The sequence below is a fragment of the Branchiostoma floridae genome, chromosome 14 (genome assembly GCF_000003815.2).
Source record: "Branchiostoma floridae strain S238N-H82 chromosome 14, Bfl_VNyyK, whole genome shotgun sequence".
In the NCBI taxonomy this organism is placed as follows: domain Eukaryota; kingdom Metazoa; phylum Chordata; class Leptocardii; order Amphioxiformes; family Branchiostomatidae; genus Branchiostoma; species Branchiostoma floridae.
In genome coordinates, this window is record NC_049992.1 from 7478552 (window position 1) to 7504522 (window position 25971).

At 40.9% G+C, this 25971-nt stretch overlaps 2 protein-coding genes across 2 annotated transcripts in view; one reads left to right on the forward strand and one right to left on the reverse strand.

Annotated features, from left to right (window-relative positions):
- Positions 1–16026, forward strand: part of LOC118430067 (eukaryotic translation initiation factor 4 gamma 1-like) — a 55844-nt gene extending 39818 nt beyond the window's left edge. The window contains exons 15-33 of the mRNA XM_035840775.1: positions 323–656; positions 1153–1333; positions 2253–2349; positions 2842–3021; positions 3485–3682; positions 4291–4437; positions 4966–5202; positions 7657–7761; positions 8361–8496; positions 8864–9000; positions 10241–10401; positions 10991–11047; positions 11692–11930; positions 12331–12517; positions 12875–12885; positions 13128–13303; positions 14109–14190; positions 14488–14634; positions 14993–16026. Coding sequence (XP_035696668.1) covers positions 323–656; positions 1153–1333; positions 2253–2349; positions 2842–3021; positions 3485–3682; positions 4291–4437; positions 4966–5202; positions 7657–7761; positions 8361–8496; positions 8864–9000; positions 10241–10401; positions 10991–11047; positions 11692–11930; positions 12331–12517; positions 12875–12885; positions 13128–13303; positions 14109–14190; positions 14488–14634; positions 14993–15174 — 2994 coding nt within the window. The 3' untranslated portion in view covers positions 15175–16026. The remainder of the gene's footprint in view (positions 1–322; positions 657–1152; positions 1334–2252; positions 2350–2841; positions 3022–3484; positions 3683–4290; positions 4438–4965; positions 5203–7656; positions 7762–8360; positions 8497–8863; positions 9001–10240; positions 10402–10990; positions 11048–11691; positions 11931–12330; positions 12518–12874; positions 12886–13127; positions 13304–14108; positions 14191–14487; positions 14635–14992) is intronic.
- An 851-nt stretch (positions 16027–16877) lies between these two features.
- Positions 16878–25971, reverse strand: part of LOC118430411 (activated CDC42 kinase 1-like) — a 51850-nt gene continuing 42756 nt past the window's right edge. Inside the window, exons 8-15 of the mRNA XM_035841264.1 lie at positions 25615–25671; positions 24558–24704; positions 24017–24117; positions 23191–23388; positions 22687–22778; positions 20593–22328; positions 19856–19951; positions 16878–19463 (exon numbers count right to left, since the gene is read on the reverse strand). Of these exons, the coding sequence (XP_035697157.1) occupies positions 19341–19463; positions 19856–19951; positions 20593–22328; positions 22687–22778; positions 23191–23388; positions 24017–24117; positions 24558–24704; positions 25615–25671 (2550 nt within the window). The 3' untranslated portion in view covers positions 16878–19340. The remainder of the gene's footprint in view (positions 19464–19855; positions 19952–20592; positions 22329–22686; positions 22779–23190; positions 23389–24016; positions 24118–24557; positions 24705–25614; positions 25672–25971) is intronic.

Sequence of the window (25971 nt, forward strand, 5' to 3'; positions counted from 1 at the left end):
CCCTCCCCATTTGTTTGCTAGTTAGAGTTCAACTGCAGACAAGTTACATTTGTGTCTGTGTCTGTGTGTGTGTGGGTTAGATGGAATGGATTTTTTTACTCAATGTTAACCTGAGGGCCTCTTCGAGGATACTGGGTACAAAACACAGTCGGCCATAAAAAGTTGTAATCCGTAATTCATAGCCAATGCATCGTGGACATCAAGTATTAACTTGGTTGTTTCTTCCTTCTCTCTCAAAGAGCCAAACAGTAGAAGAGCCAAAGAGCCAAAGCATTGTGGACCGCAAGTATTAACTTTGTTGTTTCTTCCTTCTTTCTTACAGAGCCAAACAGTAGAAGAGCCAAAGCCTCAAGAGGAGCCAAAGACTGAGACTCCCCCTCCCCCACCCCAGGCCAAGCCTGAAGAAACTAAGGTAGAAGTGAAAGTAGACCCACCAAAGGAAGAGAAACCAGAAGTGAAGGAGGCGCCGAAAGCCCAGGTTGTTCCTCCCAAGGTCGAACCTCCTGCGCCCAAGGTCGAGACGTCGGCGGCTCCGAAGGAAGACTCGCCGGCGCCCAAAGTGGACGGGGTGACCAACAATAATGAGACAGAGGAGAATGATGAAGATGTAGTAGAGATAGAAGACAAATCTGGATTAAAATATAAATATAGGGAAGGTAAAGAAACACGTATCTTACTATTGCCTGTTGCTTTTTTTCTTCAATCTTAAAACTTGTTAGAAATTGTTCATGCTTACATTAACTTGTGAGATAGGAGAAGGTAAAGAAACATGTATCTGACTAATGCATGTTGCTATTTCTTCTTCTGTGTTAAAAATTGTAAGAATTTGTTCATACTTGCATAAGCTTGCTACAGCACCTTGTCTTCACCTCCTTTACATAACAATTCATAGTTAGGATATAAACCCTGCTTATTACCTGAATATTTAACCTTCACATATATATGATAATATTAATAATATTAATAATATTGCATGTTTTTGCTATATTTTATTGGATCATAGTTTTCAGTCTAGGATTATAAATAGACCTTCATTCTTTGTGCTCTAAAGATTTCCTAACCAAAAGAGCTTAGTTTTGCTTTACAAGAAACAATATCTTGTTGGTGTCTCATATTTTTATGTATAATATTTTGTTGTTTCCCCCGTCACAGACCAGTGGAGTCCATTGAATCCTGAGGGGAAGAAGCAATACGACAGGAGTTTCCTCCTGCAATTCCAGCCCGAGTGCATTGACAAGCCCGACGGACTGCCAAAGATCGTAGATGTCGTTCTAGACAAGCCTCTAATTATCACGCCGCAGCAGATGCAGGGGCGGCCGCAAGATTTCAGGGGGTACGTGTCTGAAAAGTTTTTCTTGTCATCTTAAGTGTAGCAATGACTTAACTAACCAATAAATGTATAACTAGTTATTTCTGACCCCTCCATAAGGAACTGTCCATCACAATTAGTAGTTCAACCAATGATAGCAAGGCAATTCAGGGTTCTAGCTAGTGCATTTTAGTGTAGGGGGCCACTACGCTAAAATTTGTGACCCCTACGCAAAAATAAGGGCCACTACGCTAACTTTTAACTAGTGTAGTGGTGCTTTGCTGTCATTTGCTTGGTCAACAATGACTAATCAATGTCTGAACAATGAAAAATGATGATATGCAACTCAAAACGGACCCAAAAATCCTAACTTTTAACTCTACATCTTCAAATCTCACCGTGGAAGGACCAAGACCCCCCTTCCACACCAATCTCCTGATTAGTCGCTTTGCTACCATGCCATTCCCACTACGCTAAAATAAAATCCTGGCTAGAACCCTGCAATTATCATTTCAACCAATCAGATAGTGGCTGCAAAATGTCAAATGCTTGCATTTTCATGTTTTTATTTTGCATTTCTGTTTTGACCAAGGTGCGCAGAGGTATTGAATTTTTTTTATCTGCTGGCATGAACGACAATATTGTATGTATGACAAATTTAGAAATTACCTTACTTTGAAATTAGCAACATGTCTTTATAAGTCAATGAAGGTTAGACGTGCGTAATAAGACACGCCAAAAAGCAGTTACTCAAGCTACTGGAATGTTTCCAAAATCATATTCAGTTGCTTGAGTAATTTCTATTTGGTGTATATCTTAGTAAGATTGTGAAACAATATTAAGTATGGACATCATCCCCAGCCTTGTTTATAATTAAAGCTGTAATAAACAAAGAAAACTATTTTGGAACACAATTTGAATGTTTTTTTTCTCTTGTGAACAGAATGGGAGGGTTCAACAAAGGCGGCCCCCCGGGTATCCCTGACCTGATGCCATCCTACATGAAGTCGCCAGGGGGAGGACATGGAAGAATGGTACATGTAGGTCTATCTAACGCTACTAGGTGGCTAGACTGTGTCGTGTTAAAATTCACCTTGTCTTCCTGTGCACAAAAGATCCTTGTTTTGTGTGAAGAAGCCACATAAGTGTGCACTAGACACTGTACAAAGTATAAAAGAAATTTTTCTTGTCCTGGTGTACATAAAAGACCTTTGTTTTGTGTTCAGGAGCTAGATTAAGTCTGCATTAGTTACTATACAAGTTAAGAAAGTACAAAACGTCTAAAAAGAATTGATCTTATGGCGGAAAAAGGATCTTTGGTCTTGCTTTAACAGAATTAATTCTGTTGATTCTGTTTATAGGATTGTTTCTTAAGTTTTAATTTTTTTCAACTTTATCGTAACTAGATTGATTTTTTGCATCTGAGGTTCGTTTCAGTTCGTTTAGTATGCCTGCATTATCGCACAATGTTGTCTATGTTTGCTATTATAAATACAAACAAGTGAAACTTTGTTTGCTTGTTGTTTGAGCAGGGCCCTAACATGGGCAGACAGCAGAGTCGCGGTGGGAACAGGAGAGAGCCCAGGAAGATCATCCCCAGTCTGACCAACCGGTTGGACGATGTCGAGCTCAACAAGTCCGAGAACGCCTGGAAACCTTCTTCAACGATAAAGAAAGGGTCGGAGAAGAGTCCAGAGGAGAAGGAAACTGACGTAAGATGCTCCTTCAGGTTTCCAGAAAACATTGTAGAACTTATATGAAAATCAATTGTATTGAATGAAATTTGTATAAGAAATTCTAAACTTTTACAATGAACCCGGAATGATGAGGTAGGGGTAAGAGGGTGTTGAATTTTCAGAAAAGTAGGGGAAAATCTTAAATTGAGAAGAACAGCCAGAAGAGAAATTCTAATTTGGAATAATAATCTTCCATATCAAGGTAGAGTTGTCAACTCAAGTTCTTACAAAGACCAAGAAATCAAAGAAAATTTACTTAACCCAGGGGTTACAAAATGTCTGTAACCACAATTGAACTATGCTAGTTGAGCTTGAATAACTGTTGGTTAGGAGTTTTTGTCAGAACAGTCTTGTATTGAAAAACATTGAGGTACATAATGTTGAATGTCAGATGTCTTAGTGTTCAACTTTAAAAAATGTACTTTTCCTCTCTCCGCAGGAAATCTTCAAGAAGGTGCAGGGTATCCTGAACAAGCTGACTCCTCAGAAGTTCCAGACTCTGTGTCAGCAGGTCCTGGATCTGGACATCGTGACGGAGGAGAGACTGAAGGGGGTCATTGACCTGGTGTTCGAGAAGGCCATCACGGAGCCCAACTTCAGCGTCGCATACGCCAACATGTGCCGGTGCCTCATTCATGTGAGTTGGCTGTATGTAGGGCTATGTAACATCAGGTGCAGAGGTACAGGTCTTTCCTGAACAAAACTCCCCGCCTGAAAGATCTGTTGTGTATTCTAGGTGTCACATTGTGTTTGATGTGGCATGAAACTATACACTGAAAAACGCGGGTAGTAAGCTTAAAAAACGTGAACGATATTCTGGTTGCGAGACAAAAATAAGCGACACTTCCAATATTTTGATATTTGCGCAGTACTAAAATCCTGTGCCTAAAGACAACTGTCACTGGTGGCGAAATGTTGCATGACGGCATAGTCACCAGTCAAAAAGGGGCGTAGGTCCTCTTGAAAATTTCAGGCACATTGCATTAGATTTTTCAGAGAAGGCTGTGAGTGCGACACGGAAATGATGAGTAACGCTTCCCCGTGTTTCTGACAATTTCTGACGTTAGAAGGCGTTTTTCCTCTGATCCGATGCACAAGCTTCTCTCGCATTCTAGATTTTATTTTCAACAGCATTTAAAAAAAATTGTGTAACAGCAAGAGTAGGAAAAGGGAACGCAAAATCTTCGGTAAAAGGAGCTACCTGGTAAACAATTTTTAAGCTCCATTTTTTTGTTACTTTTACAGCTGAAAGTGCCCATGAAGGACAACCCCAAACAGACCGTCAATTTCCGCAAGCTGCTGCTCAACCGTTGCCAACGAGAGTTCGAGAAGGACAAAGACGATGAGCTGAAGAAAGACGAAAGGATGAAGAAAATAGAGCTAGCCAAGAACGTAAGTGCCCGACTTTCTGATGATAAACCTCCTTGTGAAACTGCGTAGGCCTGTGAAGTTGCAAATGATGAGACTTGGATTCCCCTACACTTTGTTTATAAGTGATACAGCAAGTCACTGACGCAGCTCTGTGCAAACCCACAGGATTTGTGTGATTTCATAAGAATATGTAAAAAGACATGGAAAGTTCATGATTTGAATAGGCCTCGTTTAGTAGTAGCATAGAAGGGTATCTACAAAGATAAAGATTGTGTCTAAAGAGATCGCCAACCCAATGTCCCCCAGTATAATGCATTTCTGTATATCGCAACTGAACATACCTGGGGGTTGCTGCACTAGAGTCTTTAAGTCAAAAACTGTGTTTCAAAGTGGCAGATTGATGTGTACTGGTAGATAACACGCTGAATGGGAGTTGGGATAGTTCATAGAAAAGTGAAGCATTATTGTCAAGTTTTCTCTTTAAAAGACTAAAAAGATGTCATAGATTTTAAAATGCAATGACCAATCATGTGTCTTATTTTTCTGTAGGAGGATGAGAAGAAGATGATGGAAGTAGAACTGGAACAGGAGATGACGAAAGCCAGGAGACGATCGCTGGGTAACATCCGCTTCATCGGCGAGCTCTTCAAACTGAAGATGCTGACGGAGAACATCATGCACGACTGTGTGGTCAAACTTCTCAAGTCCAACGACGAGGAATCCCTGGAGTGTCTGTGCAGACTGCTCACCACGATAGGCAAGGACCTGGATTTCGAGAAAGCAAAGGTGACCATCTTGAAGGAAGGGTGAAGTCTGTGTTGATGCCACGCCAAATTAGTTTCTTGGTTCTCTGACGTTTTACGGCAGAAATTTTTGCAAGAGGTCGAGATGGAAACTGCTCGAAAGCTGATGCACACAATTTTTTGTGTGTGTGGATTGGCTTGTACCAAAATACAGACTCACCCCTCTGTTTTGACACTGATTTTTTTAGTACACCCGTAATTTTAAAGTGGAGGACCAATAAACTGATTTGTGCGGCCTACGTTTGGGTTGGTGCTGATGTGTTATTTTCAGAATGAATGGGAGTTGGTTCATTCATGCATTTTCTGCTGAACTTGCACCATTAAAACCTACTTATTTTTACACATTGTCACACATATATATTTGTACTCCATTGCACTTTGTTATGGACAAGGGTTCTGCTATATTTGAAAAGATGACTTTTTCAAAGATTGAGCAGCATCATTAGAAGTAAATTGCTTTGATAGAAATGCTTGATTTTTTTCCAGTTTAACCAAATTTTTCCAAATTAGGAATTAGACAGTGAAATCTCATTAAAGATAGTCAATTTGCGATCTGTATAGCTGTGGAAAGTATTATTGGTCTTATTTTTATACCAACACATATTACAACACCTTTGAGAAGGGTCTTGATGATGACAATGCCATGCCAAATTCAGAGGAATACATTACTTGTTCCCAAATTGTATCAGCAAATGTTCAATCTGTTTGCACAATGTTTTATTGGGAGTTGCCAAATTTGTGTGATTTTGCACTGACGAGCAAAAAAATGACCTTGTCTTTCCTGAACTGTACCTGATAAATGGTTAGCCATTCACGGGTAGCCAAACTTTTTGAAATTGAACATCCGTGTAAGTAAAACCATTTGTGGTGCTACAAGCTACAGGTAGGTGGGGAGGGGGGCGTGATCCTTGCACTCCCCAAATGTCCCAAATTTTGCTGAAATTTTGATTTCCATGAATGAGTGCCTGCCTCTGTATGTTTGTGAATATCCTATTATCTCTGTTCCTCTTAGTTTGATGCTCGGCAAAAAGACTACCCCAGACGCCAGGTAAAGTACTGTCACGGATCAAAACCTTTCTGTTGTCTCGGATGAAAACCTTGCTTTTTTTTATCTGGCTGTAAAAGTAAGAAATCTTATGTTCGTTGTTCTGTTGAATTTTTTTTTTTACAACAAATTTTGTTTCTCTTGTGGTAGTTTGTATGTATGTGGCATGGATGAGTGTGTGTTTGTGTTCTTCGTGTTTACATGAAAACTGCTCACTCTAGGTTTTCCAAAAATTACCAGCACATACCTTTTTACTGGATGTACATTTAACATTTCACTTGTCATTTGAAAGAGCACAGTTTCTTTTTTACTTTTGGTATCTGTACTTTTGTCATTTGGAATACATGTGTTTGATTTTAAAGTTTGTCATGGGTTCAAAATGTCCATGTTTTTTTAAATTTCTAAATGACCTGTAATAGTAACTCGGTTGCCTAAAACTTGGTCATATTTTCTTTCACGTTTTCAAATCCCTAACAAGTTACGTAATATTTCTGTCTTGCACCACACTTTTGTTTGTACCAAAAATGTCTCAGCAAATCTATTTTCAATGTTGAAAAGAATGAAACCAGTTTTAGATTCATGAAATATTTGGCACTCATTTTTCAAAATGATACACATCAATGGAAAATGCTTTTCAAATTCAAATAAAACAAGCCTGGAAGATAAACAAAGCTTTGTACATGTAGTTAGATTCAAGTTAGGTAATTTGCTTTTCGGATTGAGAACCAATTAACTAAATTGCCCTGGCCTTATGTGACAGTATATCACAGTACTGTGGCATCTACAAATTTCAGACACCTGTTTCCAAAGAAGACAATGAAATGATGAGTAACACTTTTCTCCGTGTTTCTGACAATGTCTGACGTAAAAAAGTGTTTCCTCTGATCATTCTCACAAGTTTGTCTCAAATTTCATACTTAACTGTAAAAGTAGTGTTAAACAAATCTAAGATGAATTACTAATTACTAGACATTTTCAAGGTACCTTATAGCAATTTGGAAGCCCAATTTTCCTACTTTGCGCAATGTATCAGGTCATACCAATTTAATTTGTTGGTTCTCGGATTTAAAAAAGAATAAAAAAGATATGCTCAACTCGAAAAACAATTATGAAAACAAAGCCAGATTTTTGCACAGTTTTATGTAGTGAATACAGTCACATTCAAGTTTTCCTCCCTGCCAATGCTTTTATGATGTTTTCTTGCTACATTTTTTGAAAATCCGAGGAGCTTCTTGAATCCAAGAACCAAGGAAATCAATTGGCGTGGCATAACTTGAAGAAAAAGTAGATATAGATAGGTCCACGATCTACTGTAAGTTTGTGAGTGGCATGTCATGTTGATGTTGGTGAGACCTGTGTGCTGACCAGCCCGGTGTCCCCTGTGTTCTACAGCCCCGGATGGACCAGTACTTCCAGCAGATGGACAAGATCATCAAGCAGAAGAAGACGTCTTCAAGAGTCAGGTTCATGATCCAAGACGTCCTGGAGCTCAGGATGGTCAGTGTTTCTTTTTTTTTGTTCGTTCCAACTTTGTAAATAAACAAAAAAATACAATTTAACGTGTTTGAATGACCATAGACATATTTTCGAGAGCCGTCTGGGCACTGACCACTTTTTTCCTGGTCCTTTAGATGATTTGTGACACTGACACAGGCATAAAGTATACTATTCACATAGACCAGTGAGTCTCCTGGATAGTATTCTTGTGCAGTTTTTACTATGAGAGAGATTTAAGGTCATAGTTTAACTTAATAATCTGAGACTAAGCCACAAAATGTTATGTATGGCCTTCCTCAGGTGGAGTGACCCACTTGCTCTGATCATGTGCTATTAAAAAGTGAAGGGTAACAGGAAGTGTGAAAGAAATGATGAGTGACGCTTTGGTCCGTGTTTCTGATAACCACTGACGTTAGACAGCGTTTTTCTCTGATCTACTTCTCTCAAAAGTCTTGCTATATTTTTTAAAGACACTAAATATTGTAAGGGTTAACAGTAAGAAAATGAACCTGCTTGAAAACGTGAGACTGGTTACATGCGACTTTAGAGAGAGATTTTATAGAACAAAATGAAACACTTGTGTTTTTTTTCTACTGCAGAACAACTGGGTGCCAAGAAGGGATGACAACAACCCCAAGACCATCGACCAGATCCACAAGGAGGCTGAACTGGAAAGCCAGCAGCAGAACCTGAAACTGGCACAGTTGAAACAGGACAGACGAGGGCAGGACAGAAGTAAGAAATTTATTTATCTATTTATCTTGTTGGGTAGTCCCTTCAGTTTTTTTATTTCCAAGGGAGCCCTGCAATTTAACAATAAACATATAACATAAAATGTAAATAATGGAACATAGGAGAAAGAACTTATCTAAATATGATAATAATTATAATATCTAGTGTATTTTTCCGGAAATAAGTTAAACGCTAACAACTCAAAATCATTTATTACAGAAATGCATCATAACACTAAACATTTGAATAGAACAGAACAACATAAACAAACTTCGAAATCAAGCTCATTTAGTTGTCGACTTGGAATGGTTAAAATGGTTTGTTTTTGTTTGTCGTCTTCATATCTAAATTGGACTGTACCATGTTTCAGGAGGGGGTGGAGGAGGAGGGGGAGGTAGGAATGTCCCTCAGGCTGCTAGTACCCAGGACGGGGATGGTTGGAACACGGTCCCTGTCGGCAAGAGTGCGCGCGTCTCCATCGATCCCAACAGACTCAAGTTCTCCAAGGTGAGTCCAGAATTCAAGATGTGTTAAATGTCGGTTTAAATAACATGTCTCCATTTTGTCCTAAAGAGAAGCTTATAGCTCAAAGGCTATAGTTCAAAAGTTATAGTTCAAAGGTTATACTGTAAATGTATCTTTTGCATTTCGAAGTTTGCGGGGAAATTACTTTCGTGGTAGCTGGAAAATGGAGTATTCCCGGTGGTTTAAGTTGGTGGTAGCACCATAGACTGCAGTCTCATACTACATTGTTTTGCAAAAACTGCAAATATAAAACCACTGTGAACATTTCTACATGTTCTGCATGTTCAAAGGGTCAAGCGAAACAGAGATAGGGTGTTTGCAGTAGTGACTATGATTGAGTTTTCATGCTGAAAACTTTCAGAAAGGAAATGGAAGACAAGGAGTGAGATGGTCTTTGATACCTTGTTGGGACCTAAACTAGCTATCAGTATTGACTACTGAGGCAGATTAGTTTAAATGCTGAACACTTTTCATGTCTTTTAGAAAGGAAATTTAAGATAGGAAATGAGATAACCCTTGATTTCTATTGGGACCTTAGACCTAAATTAACCATCAGTAGCCAGGCAGATGAGTTTTAATGCTGAACACTTTTCATGTCATCCAGCAACAGTTTGACGATGGTAAACTCTTTGAGACCTTAGACCTAAACCTACCACCAGTAGCCAGGCACATGAGTTTTAATGCTGAACACTTTTCATGTCATCCAGCAACAGTTTGACGATGGTAAACTCTTTGAGACCTTAGACCTAAACCTACCACCAGTAGCCAGGCACATGAGTTTTAATGCTGAACACTTTTCATGTCATCCAGCAACAGTTTGACGATGGTAAACTCTTTGAGACCTTAGACCTAAACCTACCACCAGTAGCCAGGCAGATGAGTTTTAATGCTGAACACTTTTCATGTCATCCAGCAACAGTTTGACGATGGTAAACTCTTTGAGACCTTAGACCTAAATTAACCATCAGTATCCAGGCAGATGAGTTTTAATGCTGAACACTTTTCATGTCATCCAGCAACAGTTTGACGATGGTAAACTCTTTGAGACCTTAGACCTAAATTAACCATCAGTATCCAGGCAGATGAGTTTTAATGCTGAACACTTTTCATGTCATCCAGCAACAGTTTGACGATGGTAAACTCTTTGAGACCTTAGACCTAAATTAACCATCAGTATCCAGGCAGATGAGTTTTAACGCTGAACACTTTTCATGTCTTCCAGCAACAGTTTGACGATGGTAACATCCAGCTGGGCCCCGGCGGCCGTCCTGGCGCGTTCGGCGGCTGGATGAAGGGCAGCAGCGGCGGAACGGGCGCCAAGTCCGCACAGCAACAGCAGCAACAGCAGCAGGAGGATTCTGGGAGATCTACACCTTCGAACAGGTAGGGGTGTTTGTGGAATTGTCATCACAATTGGTTTGTTTTTCTTCCTGTCAGCAAAGTGCTTACCTATGCCTGCTGCTGATCCCTGGTCTTCTTTTTTTTTTTTTTGCGAAGAATTATTCTGCTTTTGGCACTTTTTCCAAGTTGGCTGCCTGAAGTTTGGATATCGTGATTCTCGAGAGATAATCTTTCTTAAGGACCAGTTTCCATTTTTGATGCCTCATCAAAATTGAAAGTATTCATTTTAAAACTTTATTAAAATGTGAATTGAGACTGACATTCATTTTATTAATTTATAAAAGTACAGCATAAAGAAGTTGTGTAAACAGTGATAATTATATATGTATGAGTATAGTAGATGCTTTTATTAGGGAGTAGGAAAAGGATAAGTTTGATTTTCATTCTGGAAAAATGTCTGTAGACGATGTATGTTGTAGCCTAAGGTTGTGTTTTAGCGATGCTATCAGAATGGCTTTCAGTTAACCTTGAAGTTGTGAGAATTTCGACATGTCCGGCAGCCTTTGTAAGAAGTGCCTGTTGCTGTGTGTGTGGTGTGATGGTGTTCCCTTTTCTCCACTGTTTACTGTAGATACTCTGCACTAAGTGGTGATATGAGCTATGATGCCTCCAGGAGAAACACAAGCAGGTGGGTTCCCCTTCCTAACTCCGCTTCATTTCTGTCTGTCTCAAACTTTGGGATGACGATAGATTTCATCTCTAAGAGCAACAGTGTGTGGTGTATAGAGCAGCATTGTCTCCAGCTTTAAATTTTATTCCGTCCAACTCATTGTTTGAGAGCTCATGATGCCATCCTAGCTGTTAAATCTGTCATGTCAAGCAATGAAAAAAACATATATATTTCATGTAATGAAGTTCAGGTATTCGGAATGGAAAGGGTAGAATCTTTTTTACGTCCCAGCAAGCGGATTTCCGTAACAGGAGGGAGGGAGGGAGCGTCCTGGAGACAGCCCTGGTATAGAGGTACACTATTTTGTGAGTGAAAAAAAGCTGGCAATCCAAAAAGTTGTAGCATTTTAAAAAAGCCTTTTATTGTCCCCATCTGCAAAATGTCGAACATTTTGGCAACACATCAGAGGTGGAGGCATTTTTGGTCTACTTTAAGCAATCCTTTTCGATGCTGAAAACCTTGCCTGTTTTTAAAGAGTAAATGTATGTATGATTGAAACAAGTCATAGAATGTATCTCAAACTGCAAAATTTTGTCAGGGGAAGACTTTAAACCTGCCTGCTTAAGGTTGTTGTCAAAGATGCCTGGTTTCCATGGTTACAGAGGAGGCTCGGGCTCCAGAGACAACAGTAAGACAGGACGTGGGCAGCAGCAAGCCCCTGCCATCGGCCGCAGGAACAGCAGGGACCAGGCGCGGGACGATCAGAGGTTCGCGCGGGATTCCGTCGTCGACTCCCTCAAGAGAATCGAGAGCGTTGGATCGAGAAGATCTCAGTCGGGAGAGCGGCCAGAAAGACCAGAGAGAGTGAGGGAAGAACCAGAGAAAGAAAGGAGACAAGGAGGTAAGAAACTACATAAGACATTAGCCATTTTTAATATCTAGCAACAGTCAAGCGCAGAAATGTCCTTTGTTTTCTATGGTTCTCTGTTGTCAATGATGAGAATTCTGTCTGATATACCTTGACAGGGAATGCTGACAGTTATATTCTTAGGACACCTCTTGAGACAACATTACCAAGATTTTTCTTCTCTCGCTTTTCATTCTGTGCTGACCCTACATTTAGGTTTTCAAGGTTTTATTGTAAGCACTGCAGATGGACCAAGTAGAATTTTGGTTCTTGGTTTATCCATCTTGTCTGCAGAATAGATTTAATTGTCCCAATGTCAAACACCAAACCATTGTTGTGGGATTTCTAGAGAGCTTAAATCTCAAGAGATGTAATAAGATTGTTTGTTTTACAGAGAAGTCGCGTCCGTCCCCCACCCCGTCCCCAGCCCCTCCCCCCGCCGCTACTCCGCAGCTGGATAGAGCAGGGATGGAAAAGAAGTCTCAGGCCATTCTGGACGAGTACCTGGGCATCCGGGATCTCAAGGTGGGTCATGAAATCTTAACTCTCGCCTGTTCTTCACTACTTTGTCAATCTTTCTAGCACTGAGTCTACTGCAACTAGTCAAAACAAAAAAATTGGAACAGTCTTTCTTGCCATTTTTATGCTATTCTGCTATTGGGAATCTGCTGTCAAACTTGTAGTCTATTTTATGGGCTGTTCTCAAGAAGAAATTTTAACAGATCACCAACAGTGGGCAAAGCATTGTTCAAAACAAGGAATTCGTGTATGTCGCTGATGTTAGTCGAACATTGAAATACACACATTAAAGAAGATGCAACTAAGCATAAAATATATTAACTTGGGGTGGGTTGTCTAAAATTACCAAGATCTTCCTTTATCTTGCTTTGGAACATGATTTTGGTTGGTTTAAACTTATGTGATTGTGTGTCAGTTAGCTATTTTAAGAGCATGCTTTGCTTACTACATCTTTGTTATCGTCATGATATGCATACTTTGAAATGTTCAAGTATGATCTGTTAGTTTCAGATGTTTGAAAATTTGTAATTGTGTGTCAGTTATCTATGTTGAAGCATGCTTTGCCCGTTTCATCTATGACATGCATACTTTGAAATGTTCAAGTAAAATCTAGGTGTCCCAAATGTAAAGGTTTTGAGATTTTAGTTTTACTGTTCGCCTTCTGTTCCGCAGGAGGCCATCAGATGTGTGAAGAGACTTCCCTTATCAAAGTTGACTATACATTGGACGAGAGCCGAGCGTTACCTAGGAAACCCGAGCCTCTAACGATGGACAGGATACAGGATGAGCTGGAGAGATTACTCATGAAGGACAGGGCTGACAACGAGAAGATTTTTGACTGGATCGAGGTACGTTGTTTTTGCGGTGAACTTTGTTGGGCGCTTTCTATGATAAATGTAGCAAAGAAACAATTTGATGGTAAAAGTAGTCATACAAGAGATGCGCATTCTCATTGAAAAAACAGGAGAATAAAACCAGCACGAAAGTTCAAAGACTTACGTCATAATAACACCCAATGACAAATTTGAATTTGATAAACTAATCTTTACTACATTTATCATAGAAAGAGCCCAATAAAGTTGTGAACTTAGTAAAGATAGACTCTTTCTATAATAGACATAGTATAGATTACCTACCTCTACCTACCTACCTACCTACCTAGTCTCTTGACCTCCAGGTCGTTGTGGGGACAAGGTAGCCATGAAAATGGAGAGTTGTCTCCAAACTCTCAGATTTTTTCATTGGATATAGATACAATGTAAATCTTGGAACTTTTGTGCGTCTCCCTTGTATGACAACTGTACTACGGAATAGTTTCAACTGCAAACACAACAAAAGTGAAATAAAACCACCACAGAATTAGATGAATTTACAGTGCTGAAGAGTTAGTACAGGAGTGAGGGCTGCAGTGATGACACCACAGCTTCTGACACCTCTTTCTGATTGCTGTGTGTGCAGCATGAGATCAAATCTGTGTATCTGAGTCTGCCTGCTTCCTGTATGTAGTTAGGGTCTATGAAGGGTGTAAGCCAGAAAGTAGGAAAAATCTCCCAAACATCACTATAGACCAATCCTGGTATCTTCTAAAGCATTTGTCTCAGTGTTTTTGTCTTATATAAGGTTCCAAGTAACACTCTTGCCCTCCTCTCACAGGCCAGCGTAGATGAAGCCACGACGAAGGAACGAACATTTATCCGTGCCTTGATGACAGCCGTGTGTAGAAGTGCAATCACAGGTGAGTAACTTTTGTCAATAAAGTTCCAAATGTGAAGGAGCGTTGGACAAGTCTGCTAGCCCGACCATCCTGGGCAAGTAAAAGTGCTGATCAAACAAGCGCATGTCCTACCCAAATTGCCCAAGATTTTTCCATGAATGTGATTTTGATATAATTTGATAATTGTTTATGCCTAATAGGACAAGTTAATTTTTTTGTCCAACCCTGCCAAGTGCACTGTATTGAAAGCTAATAAGTGATTCATTCAACATGATGCTAGGTGTAATGATTTGTAATTTTCCCTGATGTATTTTGCAGGTGAAGGTTCCAACCTGAGGTGCGACACCCAGGGTATCCAGAAGAGAGTGGTTCTGTTGCAGAAGTACCTGGACAACGAGAGCACCAGAGAGCTACAGGCGCTCTTCGCACTACAGGCACTCATGGTGCAACTGGACCAGCCGCCAAGTAAGTCACCTCACCATTGTTGGTCGTTTTGCAAGTGTGTAGTACCTAGTTCAATATGTAGTAAGTAGAGATGATGCAGTTAACGTAATAGTCTTCCTACTGGAAAGTGGAGTTCTTTGGCTAGTTTGCAATGCAATGATGACACCACAGCTTCTGACACCTCTTTCTGATTGCTGTGTTTGCAGCATGAGATCAGATCTGTGAATCTGAGTTTAGCTACTTTGGAGCTTGTTTAAGAAAGGTAGATAGATTCCCTGACACTGCAGATGTTTTGTCAATCCAGTAAGGAAATGGGTACATTGTCGTGTTCACAGTTTGTATTCTTGAAGTACTGATAGATTTCTTTCTTTTCTCACAGATCTGCTTAGAATGTTCTTTGACACACTTTACGACGAAGATGTAATATCGGAGGACGCCTTCTATGCCTGGGAGTCGAACACGGACCCAGCAGAGCAAGAGGGAAAGGGAGTCGCGTTGAAATCCGTGACTGCCTTCTTCACATGGTTAAGAGAAGCGGAGGAGGAAGAGACGGATAGCTGAAACCCCCTTACACAGCCTCAACTGATGCATATACATAAATCAGATTATTGAAACCCCGGTATACGAGGCTGAGTGGAATTAAAATAGGGCTGCGTTATCATGGTCAGCTCTGACAACAAAACGAAAAGAAGCATCCGTAATTTATTTTATGTCTGAAGGGGGAAGAAAGAAAAAAAAATGCAGTGTACGACGGATAGAAATGAAGAAAAAATGATGATAATGTAGTAAGAGGCCATAGTTCCAGCTAAAAGCAGTAGATTTCTAGCACTACTGAAATGTATCTTCCAAGTCCAAATGAATTCTGTTAGCTGGAAATATGGCCAATCTAACCATGCAGCATTGTAGTTGGAAAGGAGAAGCAGCAAGAAAAAAAAAGAATACATGTGCTCTGACAAGCTTTGTATATGTACATGCTCTTACAATCAAATTGACAATTTTTCCTTTCTGCAGAGAATAAAGAATAATTTATTATTGCAGAAGACTGACTAAGATGTGCGACACCAACATTTGTATTCAAAGAACGCAAGTTCTGGTGTCTGCAATGAAGTTCTCAGAAAGCAGTTCTGAGAAAATGAAATAAAGCAGTTGAATGTGATACGATGTCGTCTCAAAATCTCTGCTGTCAATGTCCGACCAAGGCGCATTTCTGTAGGGCGATGGAGTAGAAGACATGCTTGCAATCGGTCAGCTATTCAAGAGCCTCGTGGGAGATGTAGAATGCGATGACACGTTTTATACGCTAATGCTGACCAACTCTGTGCTTCCTAAGAAAAAAAGAAAGAATTGAGGTGGAAAAAGAAGATATAGTCCACTTTTTGCAAATCAGAAAAAGAAAGCAGCGAGCAAAGAAAATGATGACGAAAAACTGCAATTTGTGTTTCCAACTCTTCCCGAATCCCCCCATCACATGTTGTAAAGTTTCCTAAAGTTGTAAATAAATAAAACATGAAGCTGTAAAAAAAGTGGAGATGTCTTTGCTGTTTCCTCCTTGTAGGCACTAGCCTGAGATTGAGCCTTGTTCAGCTTTTGTCTGCTCGAACTGTTGCTACCGAGATCCTAAGTCCAGATATTTTAGGAAGGCAGCAATGGTTGGAGTGTACCAAAGTTGAACAAGGCTGGATGCCAGGGTACATGTTTATAATGTAGGTAGTGTTCATTACCCATACAAAAGAATGGTAGCTGTAGACATGTTTTCTTTCTGAGATTAAAACAGATTCACACATTTCATTTAATACGTAGTCTTTCTTAAACACCCTTGGTGAGAACTAATACACTAATGAAATGCATTGAAATTTAGTAGAGTGGGAAACGAAATCCCGAGTACTCATTAATAGTTTTGCACCTTGTGACCTACCAGGACAGTTTGGCCTCAGCAATTGCAACCTTGAAAGGTTTCTTCTTGAGAGCGACAGTCACTGATAATTGGACTCCTGTTCAGAATAGGAATGCCTTAACTTGGGGATACCAAATGGATGTGCTGTTTCTCCAATGCAGACTCAAACCAGCGTCCTATACCACTGCTTGGTTTGATGGGGGTTCGAATCTGCGTAAAACTTTGTGCAACTGGTAGAGGCTTCTGGTAGCCATTTGAAGTCGCCAGTCTCATAGTGGTATTATTGAAGGAGTCTTAAACTGGTACACTAATCATCAAGGCTTACAATAATTACTCTTTAGCAAAAAAAAAAAAGAGCTGAGCCCAAAAGTTGTTTTATCTGACCCATGAGGTCAACATACCGTTTATTGCAAACTAAAGATGTGCCAGGCATGGAGCACAAACAAGTCCCCAGCCCCCCTAATGGCAGTGTTTCCAGGATAGCAAGGCCTAGCTGCACTTCATTCATACATGTACATGTACATACAGCACAAAACAAGACTTAGTGGTACAGTAGGAGGCAAAAATACACAACAGGGCTGCTGGGTGTTGCCAATACAAGTATGAACGCACACTAGAAAGAAGGTCAATAAATGCAGTAGAACAGACAGGTAAATGATGAACTCTTTCCTTCCTGACTTCAGTAGACAATACATACAATATTAATCAGGTTCACCAAGGTACCCCTTCAAGTTGTATTTAGCTAAGCTAAAATTTCAGTAGTCAAATGGGTAGGACAGTGAAAACTTCACAATTTCTATGTTGGAATTAGACAATGACAGAAGGAAAACCAGTTTAACCTAATGTCAAAAACTGCTTACAACAATGGCAGCATAGGAACAAAAAGTGACAGGATAGGAAAAAATTGTTTTAAAAGCATGGACCAAGTACTAATGAGCATACCATAACTAGTCATAATTTTGACACTTATCTAGGTTACACTTGGTTTGTAAATCGTCAGGGTACTACTATCTGGGCTACACATACTTACAAACAGAAGACCAACAAAACATTTGGTACAAGATTCAGAGACGTGAACAGGCAAAATATCATACTGAACAATACAACACTGAAATGTGCTGGTCAGGGCCTAAGCTATACTGTGTGTCCATCATACCCTAACGTACAGGAACGAAGAAAACACTTTGCCTCCAAATAACATACATAGTGAATTGCACTAAGGATGTTCACCCCACCACAGCCTGTTAAAATCATACAAATGTACTAGTCCAAGTAGTAACATTGTTGTATACCTAATATGCACAGCATAAGTCAAGCCTCCAACAATCAAAAAATTACCTAAAACAAATAAAATCATACCTACATCTTTTCACAAATACCATGCAACAAGGACCCCTTTGAATATATACCCATATTACACATAAGATACCATGTTGAAATTCGGAGCAGACACTACCACAGGCCTCTGTACAAAAATGGACACAAATTATTAATGGCAAATATCACATATTGTTACAAGTTTACAAGTGGCCATACATATCTATCTTACAGTCATTTCTTTCTCCTGTACCTAAAATCTACAGTAAAACCAAACTCTGTTGGTGAACAACACAAAATGGACTAAAACCTTGGTTTCAAATGACCACACCGATTTTAATGAATTGGTTTTGGAAACACAGTTTCATACTTGTACATATACAAGTAGACTCAAGTTTTTCTATGTTCTTCAATTTTCATTTGCTCTCTAGTCTAAAAACCAAAGAATTGAATCAGTGTGGTCTAAGTCAGATTTCACTTTGCATCAAAACTAAAGTTTAGTCCCTTACCTAACAACAAATTGCAGCAAGTCAAATTTGATCCATGTACATCTATCGTAACCACCCTGGTGTGCATAGTACCAATACTATACATACAGTCATACATGTACGGTTAAAAACAGAAATATACTGTGTCCACCTCTCCACCACATTTTAGACCCTTTATATTTTTACATACATATCTTGAAAAAGGTGCAACACTTTTTTCTAGCTACACACAACTTGCTTAAAATACAGTCTGGCCTCTTTCAATTAAGATATTATACATTATGCACCTATTAACGTTACTATGTATTGTTACAAGATACACAAAAACCATCATAATCTCAGACATGTAACTGTTGTCACAATAACGACAACAAAATTATTTTCATTGGTTTTAAATTTACATCCTCAATATTCTTTCTCTCATGCAGACTTCATCACAGCAATTTTATCTAAATCATTCTCTCAACTTTCGACATTTTGGAAAGGCACGGAATCGATGTGCCTTTTATTCTGATTCGGGAAAATATACAATTTTCTCCATGTATGCAACTCGCAAGCTTTCAGGTGTGTGAAAACACAAGTAAAACTTCATTTCTCAAGTTGAACGGAGAGTCAACTTTGATCCCTTTTACAAAGTGAAGTTTACTTCTTCGGAGTAAAATGGCTGAAAAGTTAGCTCCACCCTGGAGTAAAAGGAAACATTAACCCTGTAACTGCAGGCTTCCGCTGTAACCTTTGCAAATCCAGGTACAGAGATAAGCCCACTGCAGTGGAGGGGTTAAATAAAAACTACATGTACATGTAAACCTTAAGAGATATGAAATCCCTTTAACAATCGTGACATCTTTCGTAGCATCTTTTCATATTAAAAACAGATTTCTGTTTGCTTGCTCGACCAATTACAACCACAGGAATTTTGTGATCCAGTAAACACTTGTGATCCTTCTTGCTCAACTCGAGTACGTCAGCAGCCAAACTCCAGTACGTCAGCAGGTTGACCTTTGCCCCTACGTGTCAGAGTTCAGAGGTCATCTGGTGTTCCAATCCTCCAGCACAGCAGCACTGGCCTTCTCCAGGTTCCAGTTGAAGGCCTCCAGCATTTTCTGACAGCGGTCTTTGGACTGGACACCGATTCGAAACAGCTGCTCAACCTGGAGAAACGGGTGAAACCAAGCATCAGTCATCTGGTAGGTTAACAGTCTATACTAATGCATATATGTTCGCGGTGATTTTATGTTTCCAGCTATCTGGCATGTAAGGGGAAACCAGACAGCCAAACAAATACTCCAAGTGCCATCAAGACATCCAAAATTAACCTTGACCTTCATATCCTAAACACTCATGTACATATACCCTACCAAAATCCATCCAGACCCTTTTAAGTTATGTTGACCACAAATACCTGTGGAACACAAGCACAGACACACCAAACTACACCTCCATTTTTTCAGGAGGTACATGCTAACACTCATCCTTTCAGCTTACTCCCCCATAGTATAAACCCCCACTGCAAAGATGAAAAGCAGGTGTAACTATGCCCCACCTTGAGGTAGTCAATAGCCTTCTTGACCTCCCAGTTGTTGTTCTGCAGAGCGTGCTCACATTCATCCGTGGTCACCCCATGCACACTCATCTGAACCTGGGAAGTAACACATCATCATTTAACACAATCATGGTTTTGATGTAAAGGTACAGATACATATGCAGATTGTGACTGCTATACTTCTGATGCTATTTCTTTATGAAGCATTCATATAGCATTCTACTGATTTTCTTAATCAAAAGTGTCTTAGTAGTAACTCTTACATACAGTTTTCACTCAAATATATGGTTTTGATGTACAGGTACATAATGCATTTCAGCCTGCGACTGTCCTGCTATACTTATTTAAGTTATTCCTTTCTAAAAGGAAACAGTTACTACTAGCTTCAGTGAAGCTACTGCCCTGTACTGCTATACTGATGCTATTCCTCTACACTGTATGAAAGGAAACACTTACTACTTCAGTGAAGTGTTCATATAGCATTCTACTGATTTTCCAATTCACAAATGTCTTTTTTTTTTTTTAAGCTTTCAATAAGGTCTGACAGACATAAACATCTTCATTTGCCAAAAAAATAATTATGTGCATGTTGGGAAAGAAAATCTGACAACCCTATCATCGAGTGCCACAAGTTTTAACTGTTAAAACTTAAAGTCTCTAGTAACATTGACATTTTGCCCATTGGTATTGTATTGCAATGAATTTGAACTAAGAATTTTTTTGACAAAGGTTCTTACCTGGTAGACCTTTTCCTGAGAGCCACTCGTCTCCTTCATAGCGGAGAAGGAATCGGGAGTCCGCGAGCGCCGTCGCTCCGTCTCTACACCAGTTGACTTCTGCACGCTTTCGTCGTTGGGCTGTGAGACCGACCGTCTCGCGGGGAGCGTGCCCGGCCGCAAGGAGTCCACCTTTGGGGGAGGCGGCAGCAAGGGAACCCCCAGGGAGGTGGAGCTAGTTCTATATGCAACATTCTCCACGCCGAGATCGCCCGGACGGTGCGTTTGGGCCTGCAGCTTCACCTCCTCCCGAGGGAGAGGCCGAACGTGGGCCATGTTGGGCGGCGGAGGTATCTTGGGGGGGTTCTTTGCGTTGACAGAGAAGTTCATACTGTTGTTTGGGTCAAAGTCTTCGGGTTTCTTTGGGAGGAGGAAGTAATGAGTGTTGCTGAGTTTCTGTCCGTTTTTCGTGATGGGGTAGATGAAGGGTTTGTCCCAGCTGGATCGGTGAGCAGCTGTGGACGTAAGACTCGTGTCGTCCTGAGTGACAAAACTTCTCGGCCACGAGGCGTTGAGAGAGAGAGGCTGGATCGGTAGCCGGGGAGGGATCGGAGGAACACCTTCGTCAAACACTGGTGGGGTAACCGGGCTAGGGGCACTACTCGACAACGATGACATGTCTCCTTCTACATCAGGAGACAGGTCAAAGGGCACACAAGAGTCCGAAAGTCGAGGGCTCCGTAACGTGGCACCGATGGGCTGGCTGGGAATTCTGAGCGGAATCCGCGGAGGGATCTCAGGTTTACTCTCTCCACTCACATCCACTAACACGTCCGTAGCAGCTTCCGAGGAATTTCTGGGCGAACCCTCGAATCCGGAATCGTTCGACTTACTAGAGTCATTAGACTTCTGTGTCTGCGTGTCTCTCTTCCCATTTGCTTTCATCTTCGTTGGCAGGGTGATGAACCGGCTGCTGTCCCGCGCTCTTGGCGGCAACAGAGGCTTTTTGTCCGAACTTTCAAAGTCATCGTCATGGTGATCGTGCTGTCCCAGCTGCGTTGTAGCGAGGTATCGACTCCGAGGACTTTGGTCTGGCGACACGTCGGCGCTTTTCGATTTCCGTCTCACATTCTGCGGCAGGGTCTGGGACCGTCGCATCGCATCGATCATCTCATTGTTCAACCACAGAAACGCCGCCATTGCTCTTTCTTCCATCACGCTTCCTTCCTTTGCACTCCTTCCTCTGCTCAACAGCCTTTCTGATTGGCTGCTGACCACTCCAGCTTCCTTTGCTGCGTCCCGACCGGCCAATGACGCGAGGGCTTCCTCATCTGGGACATCGTCATAAGTTACAGGGATAGGGGGGAGAGGTTTTGTGTCCCAGTACATGTCACTGCCGTCTTTACCAGCGGGTTGGGGGTTCAGGGGTCTGGGGAGGGTTTTGGTCGGGCTGGTGGGAGGGGTGGGATAGCTGTCGAGCAGCGTCCGGGGCGGGGATGTCGTTCTCCTTGTCCCTGCGTTCTCTCCGTTTCCGTCGACATCAGACAGATCAATCAGCATCATCGGTTTGGACTTGTTGGCCTTGTCCTTGGCAGGTATCTGGATGTAGAACTTGCTCTTGCCCAGGGATTTCTCCTGATGCTGCTGTTGCTGTTGTTGCTGCTTCTTGCTGCCTGCAGAAGAAGCGTTGGAAGGCTGTCTCTTCAGACGAGCGTACTCCCCGCTCTCATTCTCTGGGGGCTCGTCATAGACAGGTCCTGGTGAGAGTGAAATCAATTGAGAATGTACATTGTAAGATGATAGCAAAATTTCCAAATCTAAAGTATTAAAAAATACCAGGAGACTACAAAATGTATCAATAAACTATACAGCTGTAGAAGCCATTTAATTGCACACCCCATTTGCCAGCATATACTAATTCGTGCCCTTACATGTATCCAGGTGGTGCAACAATGTGAAGTTACCCACTTGAACTGCACCGATTTGGGATTTGGGAATTTCGTGCAGTTAATAGAAGTGTGTGTCAATCTGTGGAATTAACTGGCTTCTACTGTATTTCAGTGCCACATATACATCACTAAGATTTCTTTTCTCACATGCATAAAAGGTACATACTTCTGCTTGCCAAAGGCAGTCTCTTCTGTGGGCTGTTGGGTTCTTCTATGCCAAGCAGATCAGGAGGGTCCATGGGGTTTCTCAGGTACACTCTGGAGGGAAAAAGTATGTCACGGATACAAAAATAAGTGGGGGTTGGAATGTTGGATATATATACAATGTATACATATATGTATACCACAGCACCTAACACAACATCTAGTTTGCTGTTGCTACTGTTGCACACGAGAAATTTCATCATGATTTCTTTGTTACCTAACATCATCAAAGAGGGTTTGGGTTAAGATAAATCAGTGCTCGTAACATACTAAGAAAGCATAGCTTCCCTAAATGGACAATCAAAATGCCAAACATGACAAGATCATGAAGCTTTCTTATTTTACAGCTTTCAACCATTTTCTTTGTTTTGTTTCAGAAGGTTTGGGTTAAGGCATTTGTTGCGTACAAAACTTCCCTGGGGACAATAAGAATAACAAACATGAAAAGAAAAAAAGAATGACTTACTCGTCAATGTGATCAGGGTGCCCCCACTGTTCCGCCTTAGTATCGCCCGCGCCGTGTCCCGTGTGGATGAAGCTGTCCTTCAGCGGTTTGCTGATGTCGGCGATCACGCGCCCGCTCTTCGGCACCACCAGGTTGCGTGGAAACTGTCCGATCTGCAGCGTCCCTCTGTTCTGGCCTCTCCACCAGTAGTTCTCTGCCCTGGAAGGTAGAGTTGTGGTTAGGGTGGTTGATTTAGAATCTAAAGGTTCTGGGCTCAAGTCCTTGGCCAAGGTTGTCATCCTGCACTTAACAACTATTTCCTCAGGTAAAAATATATATATGTTAAGTACCCAGCTTCCATAGGAACATCCTCTTGAATGGAATGTTGAGCTGAAGCCATTGTGTTTGCGAAGTCACACCTAGAATACATTAAAGAATCCACCATATCTATGGGACCATTCACATGTCCATGAGTGATTCAAACCTTACAGTCTGGTTCTTGGTTGACATCTTTAAAACTGGTGATAGTCACTCGTTTTGTCAATTCTACCACAAAATGTGGTAAATCTCACAAGTGAATAAATGACAGGCAAAAAACTTGTTCACCTTCAAGTTCAAGCCTGCGTCAAATCGATAGTTAGTAGCGTGAAGCTGCATTGTACATACCGGGTCATTCTTAATCTTCTTGCATGGTGTTTGTTGTTTCTTTACGTCAGAGGATTGACATCTGTGGCTTATAATTGATCCCCCCCTTAAGTGAATAGGCTTAGCCAGGGCCCATTGAAATGCAGCATTAACTTGGCTTATACCACTTTACAGTAGGTGTGAACATTACAATCAGACTGACCTGCCCTCGATAATGGTTATGATGTCACCAGTGTCCATGGGAAGTTTTCCATCGTCCGCGTCTTTAGACTTGCTGACTGCACGGTACTCTGGGGGCCTGGCCTGTGGACAGAGAGCATTATGTTTTTTATTGCATAGAATGGAAACTTCAGGTTTTGCAATCTCTTATGCAATGTTAAATATCATACAAATGTTTTCCCTTTTTAAGCAACTTACACATACCTGATTAAGTTACTTCACGTTATTTTTGCAAGCAAATAGCAAACTGACCAAATGAAGGTTTGGCCAACTTGAAGGATGTTTTGGCATTGGCAATACTTGTAACTAATCTTGCTAACATATATGACAACCAATAGGATACAAAAGTGATCACACAAAGAAGAACAATGAAAATATTGACTGTACTTGAAAAATAAGTACATTTTCTGTTGGGCTGTATCTACTGGGGGCGAACTTTTCCCTTGATCCTTGTGCAGAATACTTTTATCCTTCCACAAAAAGATTTCTTAGTCTGTCCTTAGAACAGTTTCACAATATCTCACCTCTGTTAGGAAGTCCTTGAGAGCCTCGAAGGTGGGCCTGTCGCAGGGCTTGTGTGCCCAACACTGCATCATGAGCTGGTAGATGTCCTGGGGACAGTCGCTGGGCTTCGGTAACCGCTCTCCCTCCTGGTCTATCTTCTGTAATATCTACAATCAATACAGACATGGTGGTGAGAGTTGTTATTGGGTGGGCCGACTACTCACTCTTTTCAGCCAGGGGCTGAATTGCGAGGAGCTTACAATAGGCAGGGCTAAATCGCAAGGGTCTGGAGCGAGCTACCATTCGGCGCCGCACTCAGTTGTACAAATCATTGAGAATTGTTAAAAATCTTTAGGCCACATCACATTGTTCCTTTGGTTCCTGAGCATTTTATATAAAATTTCAGTATCATGAAAACAGATGTTCTTGTTAGATATGAAATAGGTGTTACCTAGGAGTTGACAAAATAAGTTTCTTGTTCCACACACCTTATCTACAGATAAAAAAGGCGGCACAATCACATTCCCAAATCAGGCACCGTTCTTTTTGCTTTTCTTTCATTACTTTTGCCTTTGTCTCTTGACAGCAGGAAATGCAGTTGGTTTGGCCACACAGCAATCTTATTCACAGCAACTACCTTAAAGGATGTTCTTCCCATGGCCAACATGCCAAAGTGCACTTTAACGAGTAGCTGTACATTCTTTCTTGATTACTACACAAGTGAAGTGCAAGTATAGAGAGAAAAGAACAAACTTCAAGATAGTAGAAAGACAGCAACCATATCAAACATTGTCCACAAACTCACCCACACACAACATTCTGTGGCCTGGATTACTGTAAATTCATTTACTTTCGCAGTGATTTAATTATGAGGTAAGAGAAAAAGAATATCTTTACAGTGATTCAAATTTGTGGCTGCAACAATTTTGTATAGTAAAGTAGTCAGACATAATAGAGAGGTGAAAAATGCAAAATAAGACTGCAAAAGTTTGAAAATTTACAGTAATACAGGATAATATCATTAGGGTGAGGTATGCCAGGAGCCAACTGTGCAAAACCTGTGGAGACTAGGGTTACCATGGTAGCAGGATGTACGCAACCTTCACCACATGGGGATTCAAGGTCAAAGTCAGGCTGTGAAGGAAGAAGGGAGGGACATGGGTGTTGGACACAGAACAATGAGTCATGGAGAAAGGAAGGAAGCTTCAAGAACTGCTGTTGGAGACCAAACATGGAGAAAGGAAGGAAGAACTGCTGTCAGAGACCAAACTTGGTAAAAGGCATCGTTACAGTACACCAAATTCTGTTTCAGTTTACTACATCTATCATTTGATATTGTGGCAAATCTCAGGTTTTCATTTTTTCTTTTAGTAGTTGTATTCTATGTTTTGGTGACAAGCAAAAGCTATCATGATTAGAATCAAGAGCCTTTGT